This window comes from Pelmatolapia mariae, linkage group LG7, assembly GCF_036321145.2.
Source record: "Pelmatolapia mariae isolate MD_Pm_ZW linkage group LG7, Pm_UMD_F_2, whole genome shotgun sequence".
Lineage (NCBI taxonomy): Eukaryota > Metazoa > Chordata > Actinopteri > Cichliformes > Cichlidae > Pelmatolapia > Pelmatolapia mariae.
Window position 1 is genome coordinate 23456602 of NC_086233.1, and position 17829 is coordinate 23474430.

Here is a 17829-nt window from a genome sequence, read left to right on the forward strand (position 1 = left end):
GTTAATGCCAGAAGTCAGAGGGCCATGGCCATGCTGAAGGCAAGAGGAATTCTAAGCCAGTTTCTCAACCCAGCCCATCTGATATCAGTAACCACAACACTTTCAAAGTCAATTAAAAGTCGCCTTTCTTGCCCGTTCCGATGCTCGCTTTGAACTTTGAAATGAGACCACTTGGACAACAGTAATGATAAATAATTGCAAATAGGGCATGTTTACAGAATTTAATGTCATTTTTATAGAGCACCTCTTATTTTAAGAAAAGATAGGCGAGACGATTTTTGAAACTAACTGCAAATTAAACACACAATATTTAATATCTGTATTTTACCATTTTGATAAGACATATTTCAGTACTCCAAAACACTTTTATTAGACTGCCAACATGCTTACAAATAGTAAATCCAGGTTAGTGGATCATAATTAAACATAACTCTGTGGCAAACGCAGAGTTCAGCAGGCCATCAAGGAAGAAGTGACGTGCATTTCTGCAGTGTAAAGATGCACAAATCATTTTCTCCTTAATCTACAGTCACACAAAGCGCCAGGAAAATCTTTGGTGATGTTCTCAGATGATTCTGGCGCTTATCACCCAGTTCCTCGTGATGTCCTCCACACCATCAACCCTCTGTCCTCCTCACAGTTTCTTCCTCAGCTTGCCTTTCTTATGGCCACCCCTTCCAAAACCTGACTTTTTAACTTCTCCGAGCCACTTTTTGTTCTTGGAGCGGAGCTTCCTCATCCCCCCGCCCTGCAGGAACTGGTGCTTCTGCTTTTTCTTGCGCTGTTTCATGATCTGATCCTTTGTTTTCAGCTCCGAGCGTGCTTTGTGGTCACCGGAGCTCTGTACGTTTGGACCTCGTCGGCCACGGCCACGACCTGGGAGAGGCACGACACAACAAAGAGGTTGGAGGTTATAGCTTGCAAGGCTGGAAGAGGGACTTGAAGTATTTACTTTTAGAGTTGAGTTAAAACATGGTGGCTGATGGTCTATATTTAACAGGCAGACGTGTTTGTGCTATTCATTTTGATGCCTTCCTACCTCTTGCTGGCTTCCTGCCTCCTCCGCCTGTTTCTCCATCTGATCCAGATCCTGTATCATCAATCTTGTATTTTTTCTTCCACTCCTCATAACTGACATGTTGTCAAGTGATACAACATCTTCACAGTACAGCTTAACATTGTCAGAGGAGTTGAGAAGAGAGTCATTAAGAGCAGCACACAGAGAAGCTTTTTGTTGGAAGGATACAAGTTCTTCCTGTTCTTCTTGTTACTGATAACCTGACCGCTGTCTGTTTTGATCTTCTTCTTCTGGTCTTCTTTTCCCGTTTCTCTCACAAAACGCTTCCTCTTACGGTCCCTAAAAAAAGAAGGGGGAAAAAAGACTTTAAATTATAGTTTTAAATGACCATTTTATGGATATTGAGTCAAACATAGGGAAATTTGTACCATTTCATCATTTTCTTCTGCTGGTTAAGGCGATCGCCTTCATCTCCCATGAGATCAAGGACAGCTGAAGAGGCCTGCTGTTCAAAAGCACTGCCCTCTCCACCGAGACTCAACCTGTCGACGCATAACACAGGACAAAACAGCATAAAACACAAAGCCATTCACAGTTTTTAAAGAAAACAGATGCAACAGTTTAATGCCTCACCCTCTCTCAGAGTCAAAGTCTTTGGGTCTGTAAGGGATATAATACTCTTCATCTTTGCCCGACTGCCTCTTTTTCTTGGTCTTTGGTCGTTCTTCACCATCTTCCTGCTGACCTCTTCTTTTACCACCTACCACCTCTGAAAACACCCCCTGGTGGAAATAGAAAGAATTACATGGTACAAAGTGACAAAACATGATACAGAGATCCTACTATCTTCCTCTTCTAGTTTGTATACAACATCAACTACATCAAAACTGCACTTTATTTTGCTTCTTCTTCATCAGACAGCACAAACAACTTTCTCATTTTGACTCAAATATTGGTTTTGAATGAAAATGATGAAACAATCCTGGGTGTTTATTCAACTTGTGAGCAGGTTTTCTAATCCACCGTACTATAATTATTGACACTAGTACATGTTCATGCTGCTGGCAAACTAATACACTTAAGAACATATAGCAAAGCAAAAAAGTGAAAAGTAGGTCTTGCCTATATAAATAAACATAAGACAATTGTGAGACTTTGACATAGTAACATCTGCAGTAATATTTACACCTGTGATGACATCTCACAAGCATTAGCCTTATTTTGAAACCAAGATTGTTTACACAGAGTTTGTAATTGCAGAGAAATGCTCCATTTATTTTGGTCATTTCATTTTCGAGCAGGAAGCTCACCTTTTTTCTTATACCCTTTAGATGAATAGAGTTTTTTAATTAAATACATATTCTTTAAATAATGTTCCCTGTTATAAAAAGTAGGATAATTTAAAAAAAAATTAAAAAATGTATTATACCTCTATTACTTAGAAAAAAACCTGTTTTTTTGCTGTTGTCTGTTATATAACATTAGGGATGCTCGTGGCAATTCATTTCTTAATCAGCTAAACAGGTCAGTTAAGAAACAGTCAAATATTAAGTTAAATTTCAAAACGGTTTAAAAAAAAATATCCCCGTTCCAAAATGTCACACGACAATCTCATTGGCTCACGGAGTGATGATGTCACAAGGACAAAGGACCTTTGATCCTTTGAAGTTTTTCCTTAAATAGGGGTGAGAAACAGCAATTTGTAGTTCGTGTTTTCGCAGCATTTGTGTTTGCAGCCTTCAAAACGTTCACCACAGAAACTTTTGGAAACCTTTTCAAAGTTGTCGTGTACAACCTTCAACATGTATCCAACAAGACACCAACCAAGGCAAAAAGATTACGCCGCTTCTCCTTCCTGTCGTGGCCGGCCAATTTCCCCAAATGACCTCTTAGCCGTCCAAAGGGCATTGCATGACAGTAGGAAGGAAAACTACCATCTCCAGAATAAAATTCAACAAATTGAAGAAGAGAAACTTCAACTGGTGGAGAAGTGTAGACAGATGGAAGTGCAAAATAAAAACCTGGAGGAAAGACAACAACGCCAGCCCGACATAACAATAATTAATGAGGGCTGGGGAATCAAGTTTGGACAAGCCCGAGAGCAGATTGTCTTCCTAATTAAAGAAAACAAGCAAAAGAGCGCAGAACTAAAGGAGATGTCCGACCAGCTTAAAGACAGCAAAGCTACTGTTGAGAAGACAGAATGGGATCTCCAGTATATGGACCAAAAGAATCGGCTGCTCCAAACAAAGTTCGATGAAGCTGTGAAAAAAAATGAAGAAATCCTCCAACAGAAGGAAGAACAGGAGAACAAGCAAAGAGACATGCAGCACCAACTCAAAGTCACGGAGGAAAAATACAGAATGCTGAAAGGAAAGTTGGATGATACACTGCGCCAAAATAAAGACCTTCTTCAAGAGAAACAGCAACAGCAAGAAAGATTGAAAGAAGAGAAACGTATTGTCGAAGACTTTGAGGGTAAAAATCTAAAACTGCAACAGTTTTGTAATGAACTGAAGGACAAAACAAGTGAACTAGAAGGGGAAAAAGAAAAACTGGACAAACAATGCTCACACATGCAGAAAAGAATGGATCAAATGGCAAGAAACAACTCCGAGCTCACTAAGGGGATATTGTTGGAATACAACAACTTGAAGCGCAAACACACTGAAATGCAGGCGCAAAAGCAAGAACAAGACAAAATACATGACGACCTGCAGCGTACGCTCCAAGAAATCCACAGAAGAAATGAGGAGTTACAAGACATGCACAAAGAAGTACAACAGAGAAATGCAGACATGCACAAGGACAAGCTAATGCAGGAGGCAACATCCAAAGAACTCAAAGAAAAGCTTGAAGAAAAACAAGCAACATTAGAAGAGCTGGAGCAAACATGCAAGAAGCTTGAGAAGCAAAACGCAGAAACAATTGATGAGTTGAGAACCCTCATCCTGGAGAAAAAAGCTCTTGTAGAAAAGTGCATGAAAAAGAAGAACAAACGCTTCCGCTTGCCCTGGAGGAGAGACTCTACTGCTTCCTCACCTGATGTAGCCTCGTCTTGCTCCACCTCTGTTCACCCCCCCAACCAGTCCCGGCAGTTGACTGTCCCCTCCTGAGCCTGGTTCTGCCGGAGGTTTCTACCCGTTTAAAGGCAGTTTTTCCTCCCCACTGTCGCCTAGTGCTTGCTCAGAGGGGATTGTTGGGGTTTTCTCTCCTCTACCTTGTTTCATTATTTACTTGTTAACTTTTTGTTCTTACTTCATTTTACCTTGTTTCATTATTTACTTGTTAACTTTTTGTTCTTACTTCATTGTACCTTGTTTCATTATTTACTTGTTAACTTTTTGTTCTTACTTCATTAATAAACCAATTAAATTTATCCTTTGAGTATTTGTCATCTAATCTTTTCATCTAAAACATTTTCAAACATTCATATCTGTCTTTTATGTTCTTGAAACCTCATAAATGGTGAAGCAAAAACCCTGGAACATGGTTTGAAACACTGAAATTGTTTCAGCTGAAACTGGCAAAGTCATACGTGTGTGTGTGTGTGTGTGTGTGTGTGTCACAGGTGACACGGTGTCACTGGTTAGGTCATCATGTTTAGGCTCATTCACTCAAAAAATTATAGGCGAAATCTTTAAAACTGTATCATTGCATACGCATTTTCAATACATTTCAATCGCACAAATGCAGAAATAATTATTTGCAGTATCTTATCTGATTTATTATGAGAATGTCATGCATGATCATTTGCACCCACACCACCAAAAATGGGGGCAAAAGGGAGGGGATCGCATTTAATCGGTTATAACAAGAGGTCAGAAATATAAGTGCTGCAGAAACCTCTGAATCTCAGCTATAAGCTCATGTAAACTATTCCTACAATCACCAAACAAAGAGCAGTTACGTCACCATGAATCTGTGGACAGGTAATATCCACATTTTGATTTATGATTTCCTGGAGTTCAATGTGTGCTTAATCCTTTATGAAACTGATGTAAACCTGCAACTACAACGATCCAGGGAAGAAAGAAAGAAGCAATACTTCACCCATGCTTACATTTAGATCACTCTCATCCTTTTCTGTGATGTCACAGTCAGCAGTAGTGGTGGGGTTGATTGGCTGCTGCAGCCTACTTTCTGCAGCTCGGTCCTCTCTCTGTTTGCTGAATTTGTCCACTAGCCGAGTGTCTTTAGAGCGTTTGGCCCGCATCACCTCACTGGCTGGTGTCTTACTACTGGAGTTGATTTCGAAGATGGTCTATTTCAGGAGAGAATTATATGTTTCTTTGCTTACTAGAACAATTTTTACCAGAAAATGCAGCGCTGTGACGTGTCTGCATCAAACTCACCGCTTTGGATTTGTAGCTCTTGATGGCATCGACTATTTGAAGGCACTCCAGTTCCATTTTTTCCAGACCACACCCTGAAACAAATTAAATCAAATTCTCTGCCATCAGTTCCTCACTATTCCTTTTGATTATTTTCATAATTTCTCTCTTCTTTTTATAGTTTATCCTCCTTTGAACTTACCAAGTACTGGATGGACACCCATGCAGGACAGATCTATGTTTTTAACCCGTCTGATGGACTCCGGCGAGGGGTTTGGCCGCGACTTGAGGTACTGCTTGTAGGCGTTCTCTGAGACACGGAGCAGATTTTGCAGGTCCAGGGAGTTTTCATGAGACGTGATCAGATGAGCACTTTCATCATCCAAGATCCTCTGAGGGACTCGACCAAACACACCTTCTGAATCTGGAGAACAAAAAGAAATGCAGACATTTCAATACAGTGACAGATAAAAAGAGCACTAAATAAAGTTTATTAGCAACCTCAAATGTGTAGCACATCAGTTAAACAGTTCATCTGTCAGTTTAAGACCTGACAGGCATGCAGTAGAGTCTACCTTGTGTGTGTTCAGGCGAAGCAAACTGAACTGGTCGCCCTAGGAAGAGGTGGAGGTCGTAGACATAAGGCATTTCATCAGGACAAATCAGACTATAGGCTGTGCCACTTCGGCCCGCTCGTCCCACACGCCCTGATGGGAAAAGAGAGGGGAAAAATACACGTAATGCTGGCCTAATCATTTCAAATTAAAGAGGCTGAATCACTTTGTTCGTTCTGCACACAGCTGCTCACCAACTCTGTGCAAGAAAAGTTTAGCCTTGGAGGGGAAGTTGTAATTGATGACATTATCCAGCAGGGGGATGTCTATACCACGAGCAGCAACATCAGTCACCAGAAGCACCATGGCTTTCCGATGCACAAATTTCCCAATGTTGATCTTCCTGGCGGTCTGATCAAGGGCACTGTAGATGTAGGCACACTCTAAACCTTCTGACGACAGCAGCTGGACATCAGAAAAAAATAAGAAGTCAACTAAAGCTCTAGTTTTTAAAACAATATTTAACACTCTCACAAATCTATGCTACACTGTTATCTTACCTCCTTTAGGTACTCCACATGGTGTTTGGTGGCAGCAAAGACCACTGTCTGTTCCTGAGGCTTCACTACGTTCCTCAGGAGGTGGAGCAGCAGAGCCGGCTTGTCATCCACACGCAGGTGGAAGAATGACAGCTGATGGAAGTTAGAAGAAATGAAAACATGCTCAAAGCCATGGAAACATCCAGGTGACTGTAACGACTTTTGCTTTTGGTTTTATATTTAAATCATTCAACATTTCTGGGAGAAGAATACAAAATGTTTGAATAGCAAGTGTCTGAAGACAGAGCAACAAGTAGGAAGACCAAGACACTGACACAGAAGCTGATTTAACATAAGTTAGCATGTAGAGTAGATGCAATAATCCTGTACTGAGGTTGTAATAAATAATGCAAAACCTTCCATCTAATTTCTCAGATTAAACAAAAGGTAAATAAAACAAAACCAAGTTCTGCCCTTTTACCTTGATCTGATCACTGAGCTTGGAATCCACATCCAAACGAATCAGTACAGGTTCTGTCAGGCCTGGGAAAAAAGTTTGTATACACCGGTGTGAATATAATTAGGATTATTTGCCTTTAGATGCTAAAAAATATGGAAGCTAAGTTGAATGAATATGCTTTATGATGAGAAAATAAGCCAGAAAAACTTTGAGAATCTACACTGTGGAGGGTTAATTTATTACATTAATGTGTACGGAAAAAAATTGATTTTCAGTTATACAAAACATTTCATAAAACAGACTGGAACATGTATTTGGGATAAAGCAACTAAACTATACTGGTTTTAATTACATTAATAAATTAATTTCATATATATATATATATATGAAAATGTTTGTCGAATGACTGCTGGAGGCTCTGGGTGTTGTCAGGTTAAAAAAAATAAAAACAAAAAGGTTTATGTCAACCAAAAGTAATCTAGGAAAGTTTCTCAGGTTACGCCCACTTCTTGTTGTCAGGAGTTATTTCCCATAATCCCCTGAAGTCAAAGAATGTCATTCACTCTCTATGGTCTCTGGTCACATGTCCCTCTCCAGTGAGGATCCAGGTAACAACTGTAGAAGTTTGTATAGAAAACGCCAACTTGTCTCCAAGCACTCACTAACTTACCAGCTGATCAACAGTAAAACTTGAAGAACGATACAAACTGGAAGTGGAAACCATTCACCTTCAAAGTTAAAGTTATGCCTCACCAAAGTGACTAACACATTTGAAAAAGGCACAGTTAGTGTTGCAATTTCACAGTTTCACCGCTGCTTGTGGAGTAATTGGCAAGTGTTTGCAACCTATATGTAACCAATTTAACCCTGTAAACACCAGCAACCTCTAGCACCCACCAACTGGTCAGGGAATACACATTTTGTGCTACCAACCAGTGGTTGGCAGGTGTTCACCAGCTGTTCTCTAGATCTGTGTGACTGGGACTCAAATGGATATGACTTTGAATGTGATTTTTGTAGTGAAAAGGTAACAAGAGTTTATCGATAGATTCTGCTAACTTTCATTTCCCAAGAAAAAAAAGATGCTAACTTTCATCTTTTTTTAAATGATTAATAAAAACTGAGGGAAGTGGGGCATGAAGGTGAGAGAAAGGCCAGAAGACAGTTAAAAACAGCAGCTATGGGAAAATATTAGAAGACAGTTTATGTATTTTCTCTAATACGCAGAAGATATCAGCTACATTCAGATGAAACAAATCAACTCGGTCTCTATCTATAATTTAGGCTGTTTATTTACAATACAGAGTTTCAGTATTGTGACTTGGACTCAACTGAAATAAACCTAACAGAATAGAAATGAAACAGTTAATCTTACCAGCTCTGGCAAACTCCACCAACAGTTTAGGCAGGGTGGCAGAAAACAGCAGAGTCTGTCTGGTGTCTGGAAATCTGCGGATGATCTCCTGAAGCTGCTCAGCAAAGCCCATTTCGAACAACCTGACTCAGGAAAACATTTCAGAATTCAATTTGGAAAATTAGAACAATAAATAAAAAACAAAACAAAAAAAAAACATGAAAAATGCAATTTCTCACCTGTCAGCCTCGTCAAACACCACATACTCCACACTGTGCAACTTCAGGTTCATCTCCATGACAACGTGCATAAGACGACCAGGTGTACCGATGATACTGAAGGGGGAGAACGGAGCTTAGCATTTCAGCATAAAAATCCATAAAATCCTATATACCCTTTTTCTTAAGTTATCACGTGACTTTCAAAAAACTTGACCTCTGAATTCTAACCCTAAGGTCAAGATCGGTGGGATTTGATACCTATTTGCAGTAGACACAACTATGGTATCAATTTGAAACTTCTACATGTCTTTGTTATCATATTCATTAACTTAGGTCTCCACGTTGGGGGATTGGTGGGGGGTTAAATAAATAAATATATAAAAGCACTCACATGTCAGGGTTTTCATGGAGAGCAGCAAACTGATCTTCCATCCTGAAAAACAGCAGAGGCATTCACATTAACAGACGACATCAAAGAGCAACAAGAAGAACAAAGTAACAAGACAGCTAAGTAGTCACGCACCTGTCTCCACCAAGGATCAAAGCAGTCTTGAGACCGGTGAATTTTCCCAGCTGCGAGACCCCGATAGAGAAAGGAAAACAGGTAGTACATTAATGACACGCCTAAAGATGTAGTTAATGGCTTTATTTCACACTTTTCACCTACAAGACCTACATGAACGGTAATTTCCACTCACCTCTTTCGTGAACTTCATGGTCTGTAGGGCCAACTCTCTGGTGGGGGTCAGAATGAGGGCCCTGGCTCCTGTTTGGGCCTGAGGGGCCTTTAGCTTCTCAAACATGGGAATCAGGAAGGCAGCAGTCTTACCGCTGCCAGTCCGAGCCATGGCTACAACATCTTTTCCATCCAAAATTACAGGTATAGTCTGAAGTGGTGAAAAGAAGGATGTAATAAGTCACATATTTACATCACAGTGTAACATGACACATAACCTCGAAGCAGCACAAACAAACCTTTCTTTGGATGGGAGTAGGAATTTTGTAACCCTTCTTCATGACGCCTTTAAAAACAGGGTAACTGAGACCTGAAATCAGACATCAGACAGGTCATCTGGCTTTGTTTCAGCTCAAATGGACACATCCAAGTAGGCAGATAGTGGAAAACCTACCCATGGACTGAAACCCTCCAGATTTCTTTTTCTTCTTGTTTTGAGCTCTGACCAGCTCCCTGGTGTCTGGCTCCACATCTGACAAGCACTCTGATGCTGCAGGGAAGCGCGGCAGTTTCCGCCCAGGCTGTGAGACAAATAAAGAAACACGAGCACTACTTCTTAGCAAGATGAAACCTTCAAGACGTCTAAAAACCTGATCAAAACGTTATACAGTGAAAGATTTCAATATTCCTTGTACTGAGAATGAATTCATAAAAATCTTAAGTGAGGTGGTCTCATTTTATGGTCAAGGGTTGTTGCTGTGATGTAACAGTGGGAGACCTACATCTCTGGTGCAGCAAAATGCTAAATATCCACAGATGCCACTTTGTTATTTACAAATTTTTACCATTTCAAAACCTGCTAATCTACTACACAACCATCTCTAGGGTTTACGGAGAATGATGCAAAAAAACGAGGAAATATCCAGTGAGTGGCAGTTCTCTTGGTAAAAATGCCTTGTTAATGCCAGAGGAGAATGGCCAGACGACTTGGATCTGAAGGTAACAGCAAAACTGTACCTAAATAACCACTGGGTACAGTTAATGTATGCACAAGAGCATCTCTGACAAATATTATGGACAAAAATATCTAGAGAAATTAGGGCAGTTCTAAAGGCAACATTTTCAATTAGTTTAACCTTTTTCTTATTCTAGAGACTAGTTTTTCATTCTACTTTCAGGGTTTAGTTTAGTTTAAAACTAGAGCGGAATGAAACAAACTGTTTTTGCAATGGTACTAACAAATAATTCAGAGTATATGAGAAGAAACTGTTAAAGGATTTTTCAGGGGGCATCCGGATTTGAACCGGAGACCTCTTGATCTGCAGTCAAATGCTCTACCACTGAGCTATACCCCCTCTGCGTGCTACTGGCTCAGCAAAACCATGAGTAGCTGACACAGCTGCGGGCTCAAAACAGTGACGTTAGACATCGATGAATCGCGCAGATCGACGATCAGATGATTAACAGACTCGAGAGGACGCGTAAGAATGTTTTAATCATTTAAAACTTACCGAATCATCGTCTTTAATTTCAACAGCCAGCTCGAAGTCTCCGTCAGAGTCCGTCTCCGGCTCTCTGTTGGCTGTGTGTCTCTTCTTCTTCGTCAGCTTCTTCTTTCTCTGAGCCATCCTGTCACTTTAGAGTCCTTTCAGCCCGCGGCAGGAAATTTGTTTTTCTCTACAGATTTCTGAATTATCGAAATGGCATCAAGTTTTCAAAACACCCCATCAAAAAACACAGCACGCAGACATGTTGAAAACACGTGTGAGCTTCCTTTTCTTCTTCTACCTCCAAGTGCAGTCGTGTCGCTTGAAACTCAACGCTGCCCCCTACTGCCAGGGAGTGTGAAACGCGTTACAAGCTACAACAATATTTCATTTACATACAGGATTTAAAGACTGTTTCTTTGAATAAATCTGTGACTACGTTTCTTAAATTTCTAGAATTAATTTGTTCACTCACCCTAAAAGTAAAATTTATTTTTTTTAAAAGAAAGCACTGATATAGTTTGAAATCTGAAAGCTTTTAAAGATTAATCTGAATGCTGGTGTGCAGATTTTGAGCTCTTTGGGTTAATCTTTATATGCCTGCACCCAAGATGTCACATTATTTTTTTTTATATATCTTGCCGGACTATTTAAATTCTGTTAAAAGCAGCACAACATTTGCCACTTGGCCTCTCACAGTGGTGGGGTAACATTCATTTCTTAATGTATTCATCTATTTTAATCAGTGTATTGTACAAATGGAATCAAACAGGAACGCTGCTTTTCATTTATTTTTGATACGAAGCATCCTCACCCATTTGCCCTATTGTTTTAGTGTTTCTATATACATATAAAAGCTGGCACAGATGTCTCATTGCTGAGTCATAGATTGAATCTCTACGATGTATTATTCACAGTCACAGACAGTTCCCGTGTCTTGCAGCTCCAGTGTATCCGGCAAATTCACATTAAGATCACTAAGGTTGCACATTTTCGCAAATATAATCTCTCTTATCTGACTGATAAAAAAATCAAAGTAACAAAGCTGTGTTCTTTTTTTCTTTTTCTTTTTTTCCTTGGTGCTGGGTATAGCTTAGCCCCGGGAAACAACTAAAGAGATAAAAAATATTCTTCAAGCATGCAAAAGAGCGTTACCCAAATATGCTTTCATTCTGATGACTGTGTTTTTGTATGACTCAAAAACTCGTGGAAGACAAATTCTTTCAGTTGCATAACTTTTTGTGAGCGCACAGCACATTTTGGCAGGGAAAATCTACCCATCCACGCCACAACTGTCCTATATACAACCGTCACCCTGAAATATGCTCCAAAAAAACAGATTTTAGTTGCTGGCACAAACACAGGCTTGGGGGACAGAATCTCAAAGTTTCCGCGTTAATTACATGCAGTGCTAAATTTAGGATTATTCCTTTTAAATGCCACCTTATTTGCACATTAAGCAGAAAAAAAGTATTTTAATCATTCGTTATCACACTATCATTGATGGTATTACTAAACAGAGTGCTCCCTCTACTCTTTAAATGCGCCGTGTCAAAGATATATAGAACACATTCCCCACAAATCTTTGAAATTCAAATTAATCTTACACAACCGGATGAATGAAGGGATCAAATATTAGGATCAAATCTGAGCTTTTTTATTTTTTGTCTTGTGGTCTTATTTCATTTTAGGCTAAAATGGTTTCACATAAGACATTTTGGCAATATTTGCCTCTGGTAGTCTCCTGTAATCCACGCATCCATGTACTGATTTTTGCACAAAATAAAATGTCCTTTGTGGTTTCATTAAAATGCAAGTCGTGGTGTTGCTCAAGAAAACAGCTGCCCAAGATATCACCTCCCCACCCCCCAACTGTCATGGTGTAGCCGTGCTATCCGTTCACAATCACTCCCTTGTGCTTTTTCACACCTTTTTGATGAACTACTTTTTTTTCCCTCTCAAGGGAACTCTTTTTATTATAAGTATATCATGAATTAAAACTAGCAACGCGTTTTCTGTTGGGTCGGTGTATCTCCAGCTCAGAGCACATTGTGCCCCTGCTCATAAACTTCACTTGTTCACAGCCAGCCACAGTTGAATTTTTTAAATCACCCAGTGGAAATGTGTCCTTTGGATGATAACACTGACACTGACAGCCAAAAAAAAATATGTACTGTGCTGCTTGAAGTCAGTGGGCTAATGTACAGTAAATAAGTCAACACCATGGCAACAGCCTGGAGCTAATGCCATTCATATTCCCCCTCCACACACACAGACATAGCCTGACTTTGGTGGCCTGCACCCAAATCTGTTCAGGGAGCTGAGAGGGCTGTGGGGCTTACACACAGGCAATAGGTGCAGCGAGTCGCCTGGATAGGATTCCGCTTTTGTCCTTATGGGTGATTTAAGTGATAAAGCCTCGGGGGGATTAAGATATGAAGCTGGCAGCAGTGGGAAAGTTGTGGTGGTTTCAACTAAGCATTCAAATAAAACCGGGATTTTGGCATCAGCATGCCTTCGGGTCAGCCTCCAAAGCTCTTGGCAGTGTCTTAACTCTCAGTTTTCCTACTTTGCAGAGCCCTCCTGAATCACTCCTTCATCTCCACATCATGTGACTCGGGCAGTTTCTTTTCTGGGGTTATTTATTATTCATCAGCCAGGGCTTTTAATGTTTTTGTTGATGTGTATCTTGGGCTACAGAGGAAAAAAAACCCAAAGCTACAGTAGCATGTTTTAATTTTCCAGTTGGGGACGTGGCTGCAGAACATCCCATCTTTCTCTAAGTGTGCTCATAAGATCCTTAAACTGCAAATGTATTTTTGGTTGTAGGAGACTTTGCATAGAAGCTAAAACCTCTAAAAACTCTGCAGTGTGTGTTTTAGTGAGTGCACAAATACACTAGTCTGCCATTCAGTCTGTGAGCGAGTGAACGCTGAATGAAAGTCATTAAGGAAACAGATGTCAACATGTGTCAGGTTGGATTTTTCTAAAGATGTTTCTGTGTGTGGCAGATGCTGCCTCTAAGCCTTGGAGATTGAGGGGAATGTTTAAATTAAGAGATTATTGAGCTTATGGTTCGTAAAGCTTAGCTTTTAAATGGGGGTAGCAGTGAAATATTCTTCCATATCTGTGTCGACTCAATAATTTATCACGGCGCTCTTCAAAAAGCTGGCCGTGGGTTCAGTGGACCTTTTAAAAATAGTCCAAACATCCAATTAGTGTTGCGACTGATGCACTGTAGCATATCAGGCGTTCAAATCCCTGCAGCAAGCCTTCAAACACTGGTTTGATTTTTCATGCCAGACGCTGTACATCCAAGGGGCACATTAATCTCGGAAATCTGATAACAGCTCCTCAGATAGTTTTAAATGGCCGTATGGGAGGAAATATCTGCTTTGGATTTTTGTTTCATGAAAGAAAATTATATCCAAGTTGTCAAATGCAAGAATTACACTGAGTGATGACCTAAAAAAATGAATTTTTTATATTATTATTATTACAGCAAATTCTTTCAGCCCTTAAAGAAAACTTACCATTCCATAATTTTAGAATCAGTCAAGTACAGCAGTTTGGAAAATATGAAGAACACCTCAAACATTTGGACGTGTATTTAAGTTGTATATTTATTTAACTCTGTAGTCCTTATTTATACGTTCTGCTCAATATGCCAACAGGCAGAGTGAATCATGCTGATGTGAATAACCTGGTGAGGTAGATAAGTCTCAGAGCCCGAGCAGAGAGGATGTTCTGCACAGTGAGTGTAATTCTCCTACCCCTAGTGAGAGCAGCAGATGGTGAGAGGGCCCTGGGCTTTAACTGCCACCCCCACCCCCCCAAGCTCCTGGGCAAGAAGACAGAGCAGCCATGCACAAAATATCTGGCCACTGACTGGACCCTGCCACGCTTAGTGCCACAGGCTGATAAGACGCTCAGAGGAGCAGCACTCACATGCTCAAGTAGACTTGACTTATAAGTATGTTAACCTGGTGATTTCTCTGGACCCTGAATTAACTCATCATGATAGACGTTGTGCCTCTGAGGTCAACTCTCAATAGGTGATTTTGACTGTTGAAAAGTTTTGTGGTATTTGATCAAATTTAACTGAAAATAAAACACAGACACATTGAAATGTTGAAATGGAACTTTTATATTTGTCCTGTTTTTTAATAATATGTCTTAACTTTGAATTTGGCACTAGCAGCATGTTTTCAGAAGTATGCAATGCTGTGTATTCATGTAATAAAAAGCTCTTTAGGTTAGGTTAGGTGTTTTTAAAAAAGCGTGTCAGAGAAACTGATCCTATTAGATGTAAAAATGGGCAGAGGCTCGCCACTTTGTAAAAGACAGAGAAGATAAAAGGTTCACCAATTTAAGAATAACTTTTCTGAACGTAGGATTGCAAAGAATTTAGGCATGTCATCATCTACTGTAATATTATTAAAAGATTCAGAGAATCCAGAGAGAAAGCTCTTTATGCGAGGCTCAAGGCCCAAAACTAAGCTTGTGTTTGCATTACAGTTCTTGGAACCGCTTACTCTTTTCTCAGAACTCTCACTAAACTTCGTTCTCTTGTGGCAGTATCTCACAATCGGATCAAAACAGTTTTATTTATGCTTGAAACCATACAGCGCCATCATGCACAAGACACAAAGTAATGACTCTACTGAGGTTTCATTACATGCTACATCAGAAAATTGTATGGGAGGGTTTTTCCAGCCTCATGAGGCTGTCTGGCAATTCTACACAAGTTGCAAAATATGAAGCAAACAGGGATTGAACGCAACCCCCTCGCCTTCCTGGATCTCCTGCAACATGACTATACAGTAAATAGCCAAGATTATGGCAGCAACAGAGGATCTCTACTGAGGTAGGTTATTCAATGTGTCCTACTTGTTTTATTCACTAAAACAAAGAACAAACGATATGATAAGCGTTTATGCTTTACGTGTACGATATAGCTCATAGGACTAACTATACGTCTCATGCTGTGTTTACAGTTTTCCACATTATTTAACCCAAAAAATAGAAATATGCACAGGTGTTAGGCAAGACGATGGTCCAGCAAGAACACTGGGGAAGGTTAAGAGGAGGCCCTGGAGAGAGCAGAAGGCAAATTTGCTTTTTTTTGTAGTGACTTTGTTACCTTTTGCATCTGCACACTGGTTTTTCTTTATAGTGTTTCTCATTGTCCATGCATTATGTAGGTGAAATGATTAGTTTTGCTATTTACTACTTAAAATAGGTGATGTAGTACTGTGTGTACATACAATGTTTTAGCGGAAGGAGTTGTTTTTCAGATGAGAGAGCGTGGTTTTAAGTGCTGTGTTTCATTTTGCAAGAGAAGTGTGGAGTTTTGACAAAGTGGTGAACTCTTTTCTGATTGTGTTGAGAGTTTTGATGATTTCATTTTCTGGAAACGTGTTTTAACACCTGCCTCCGGTGGTGAATCACTGTGAAGAATGTGTTCTGGTGACTGTTAATGTCTTTAGAGTTTAGTAAAAATTCTCAGTGGGGCCTGGGAAATGTGCCTAGGTTGGAAACTGATACCAAATCAGTGACAATTAAGAAAAAAAAAGTTTAGGATGTTGAGAATTTGGGATTTGGTGTTTTGGGGATTTAGAAAAGCAGACTGACTCTGTGGTGTAATTCACTGCTCAGAAGCACTTCTGAAAGCCATTAGGTTACCATGCGACAAAGAATACAAAAAACAAATACAAGCAAGATCCGGAAATGCTGCTCATTTAAGGACTGAGGGAAAATGGAAAAGGGTTCGGCGGTCTAACAGATCAAGAAATTTAAAAAGAAATTAGAAATGGGGATGTGGCATCCACTGAGCCAAATGGGAGAAGGATCGTCTGGCTTATTACCAGAGCACAGTGTAAACCAGTGTCTGGAATGCTATGAAGGTGCCTTAGAGAACATGAAGTCATTGCTTATTCCAAAATGTCTTTAAGGATTCTAGCTGCTAAACTGAGCTGCCTGCTGACCATTCAGAACATCTGATTTATTCTGACACAGCGAAGTTGACACAGGAAGCCCTGAACTCTTAGCAGCTGAAATCTTACCTCATGAATAAATGTGGGGAAAAACATTTTAGAAAATACAGTAATTGGCCTCCTCACTTCTCAAACGCTTAGAGTGTTGGTAAAAGAAGAAGTGATGCAACGTGGTGGTAAACATGCCCCTGTTTCAACTTTCAAATCCAAACCTCTGATATTTTGTCTCTGCAAACTTTTTTATTTAGATATACCTTTTAATTCTGCAACTTTTGGAAGCATGCTTTTTATACATTACAGCACATGCATGAAGTACTATTTCATGAGAAACAGGGAAAATGTTTCATTGTAACTGCAAGGACTCAAGAGGAAATGCACATAAATCCATAAGAACGATGTGAGCTGTTTCAGAGCAATAAATCAAAACGCAGAAGCGCTTACGTACCTCGAGCTGAACCTAAGCCTTTTTCTTAGAGATCTCCTTTGCTGTATAAGGAGAATCCGGCTTTTCACTGCCTTCAGTGTAAAACTGCAGAGGTACGTACATTTGGTCAAACTTTCAATTACATATATATTGTGGGTACTAAAAGGCAGCTTCCCCTTCTGGGCTCCCATGGTTAATCTTACAGCTTGTGCCAGCATTAAACCAATAATCTTAAGGCATGTGACAAATGTGCAAAAACGCTCCCTAAAGGGGAGTAAAAGAGACCTGCGAGTATTTCTACAACCAGGCAAACTGGTGGTTCCTGAGACGACCTCAGACCTCACTGCTTCTCATGCAGCTTCTAAAGTTTTGTTTTGATTTTGCTCTGCATAAGCCCCCCTCTCCAGAGTGTCCTTACATGTTGTGAAGCAATGTGATCAAACACTGGATTACTGCTCATTAACACAGCAGAGAACCCACAAGGCTGTGGTTAGGACTTAATGGGCATTTTCAGTTTCATCTCCTCCACAATGTGTGTTTAAGTTGCTGCTTGCACAGCCTCGGGCTCAGTTCTTCCTCTGGTGTCTTAATTGCAATTTCATCAAGAATTTAAAGCCATGTAGCCTTCCCTATTCTTGTCACTGTCACTCTAAACTAGCCACCGGCAGGGACTTCAAGGGTATTTTAAGCGGCTATTGTGTATCAGAAGCGGCTTGGGAAAGACTTACTTTCATCATTGTACTGCTGGACCTCCTCTTCCCCCCTT

The 17829-nt window shown here is 40.1% G+C and overlaps 1 protein-coding gene and 1 non-coding gene across 2 annotated transcripts; both read right to left on the reverse strand.

Annotated features, from left to right (window-relative positions):
* Window positions 1–225: 225 nt before the first annotated feature.
* Window positions 226–10925, reverse strand: ddx54 (DEAD (Asp-Glu-Ala-Asp) box polypeptide 54). Its single transcript, XM_063480652.1, has 20 exons — window positions 10668–10925; window positions 9611–9737; window positions 9456–9526; window positions 9179–9367; window positions 9004–9053; window positions 8872–8913; window positions 8499–8594; window positions 8281–8402; window positions 6927–6988; window positions 6467–6598; window positions 6161–6371; window positions 5928–6059; window positions 5555–5776; window positions 5374–5447; window positions 5082–5282; window positions 1652–1800; window positions 1447–1560; window positions 1247–1357; window positions 1040–1131; window positions 226–876 (listed from the first exon to the last, which is right to left on the reverse strand). The coding sequence occupies exons 1-20, from the start codon at window positions 10782–10784 to the stop codon at window positions 635–637; spliced, it is 2556 nt and encodes an 851-aa protein (XP_063336722.1). The 5' UTR covers window positions 10785–10925; the 3' UTR covers window positions 226–634.
* On the reverse strand, window positions 10440–10511 carry trnac-gca (transfer RNA cysteine (anticodon GCA)). Its single transcript has one exon. It is a non-coding gene; the product is annotated as a tRNA-Cys (tRNA).
* Window positions 10926–17829: the final 6904 nt, after the last annotated feature.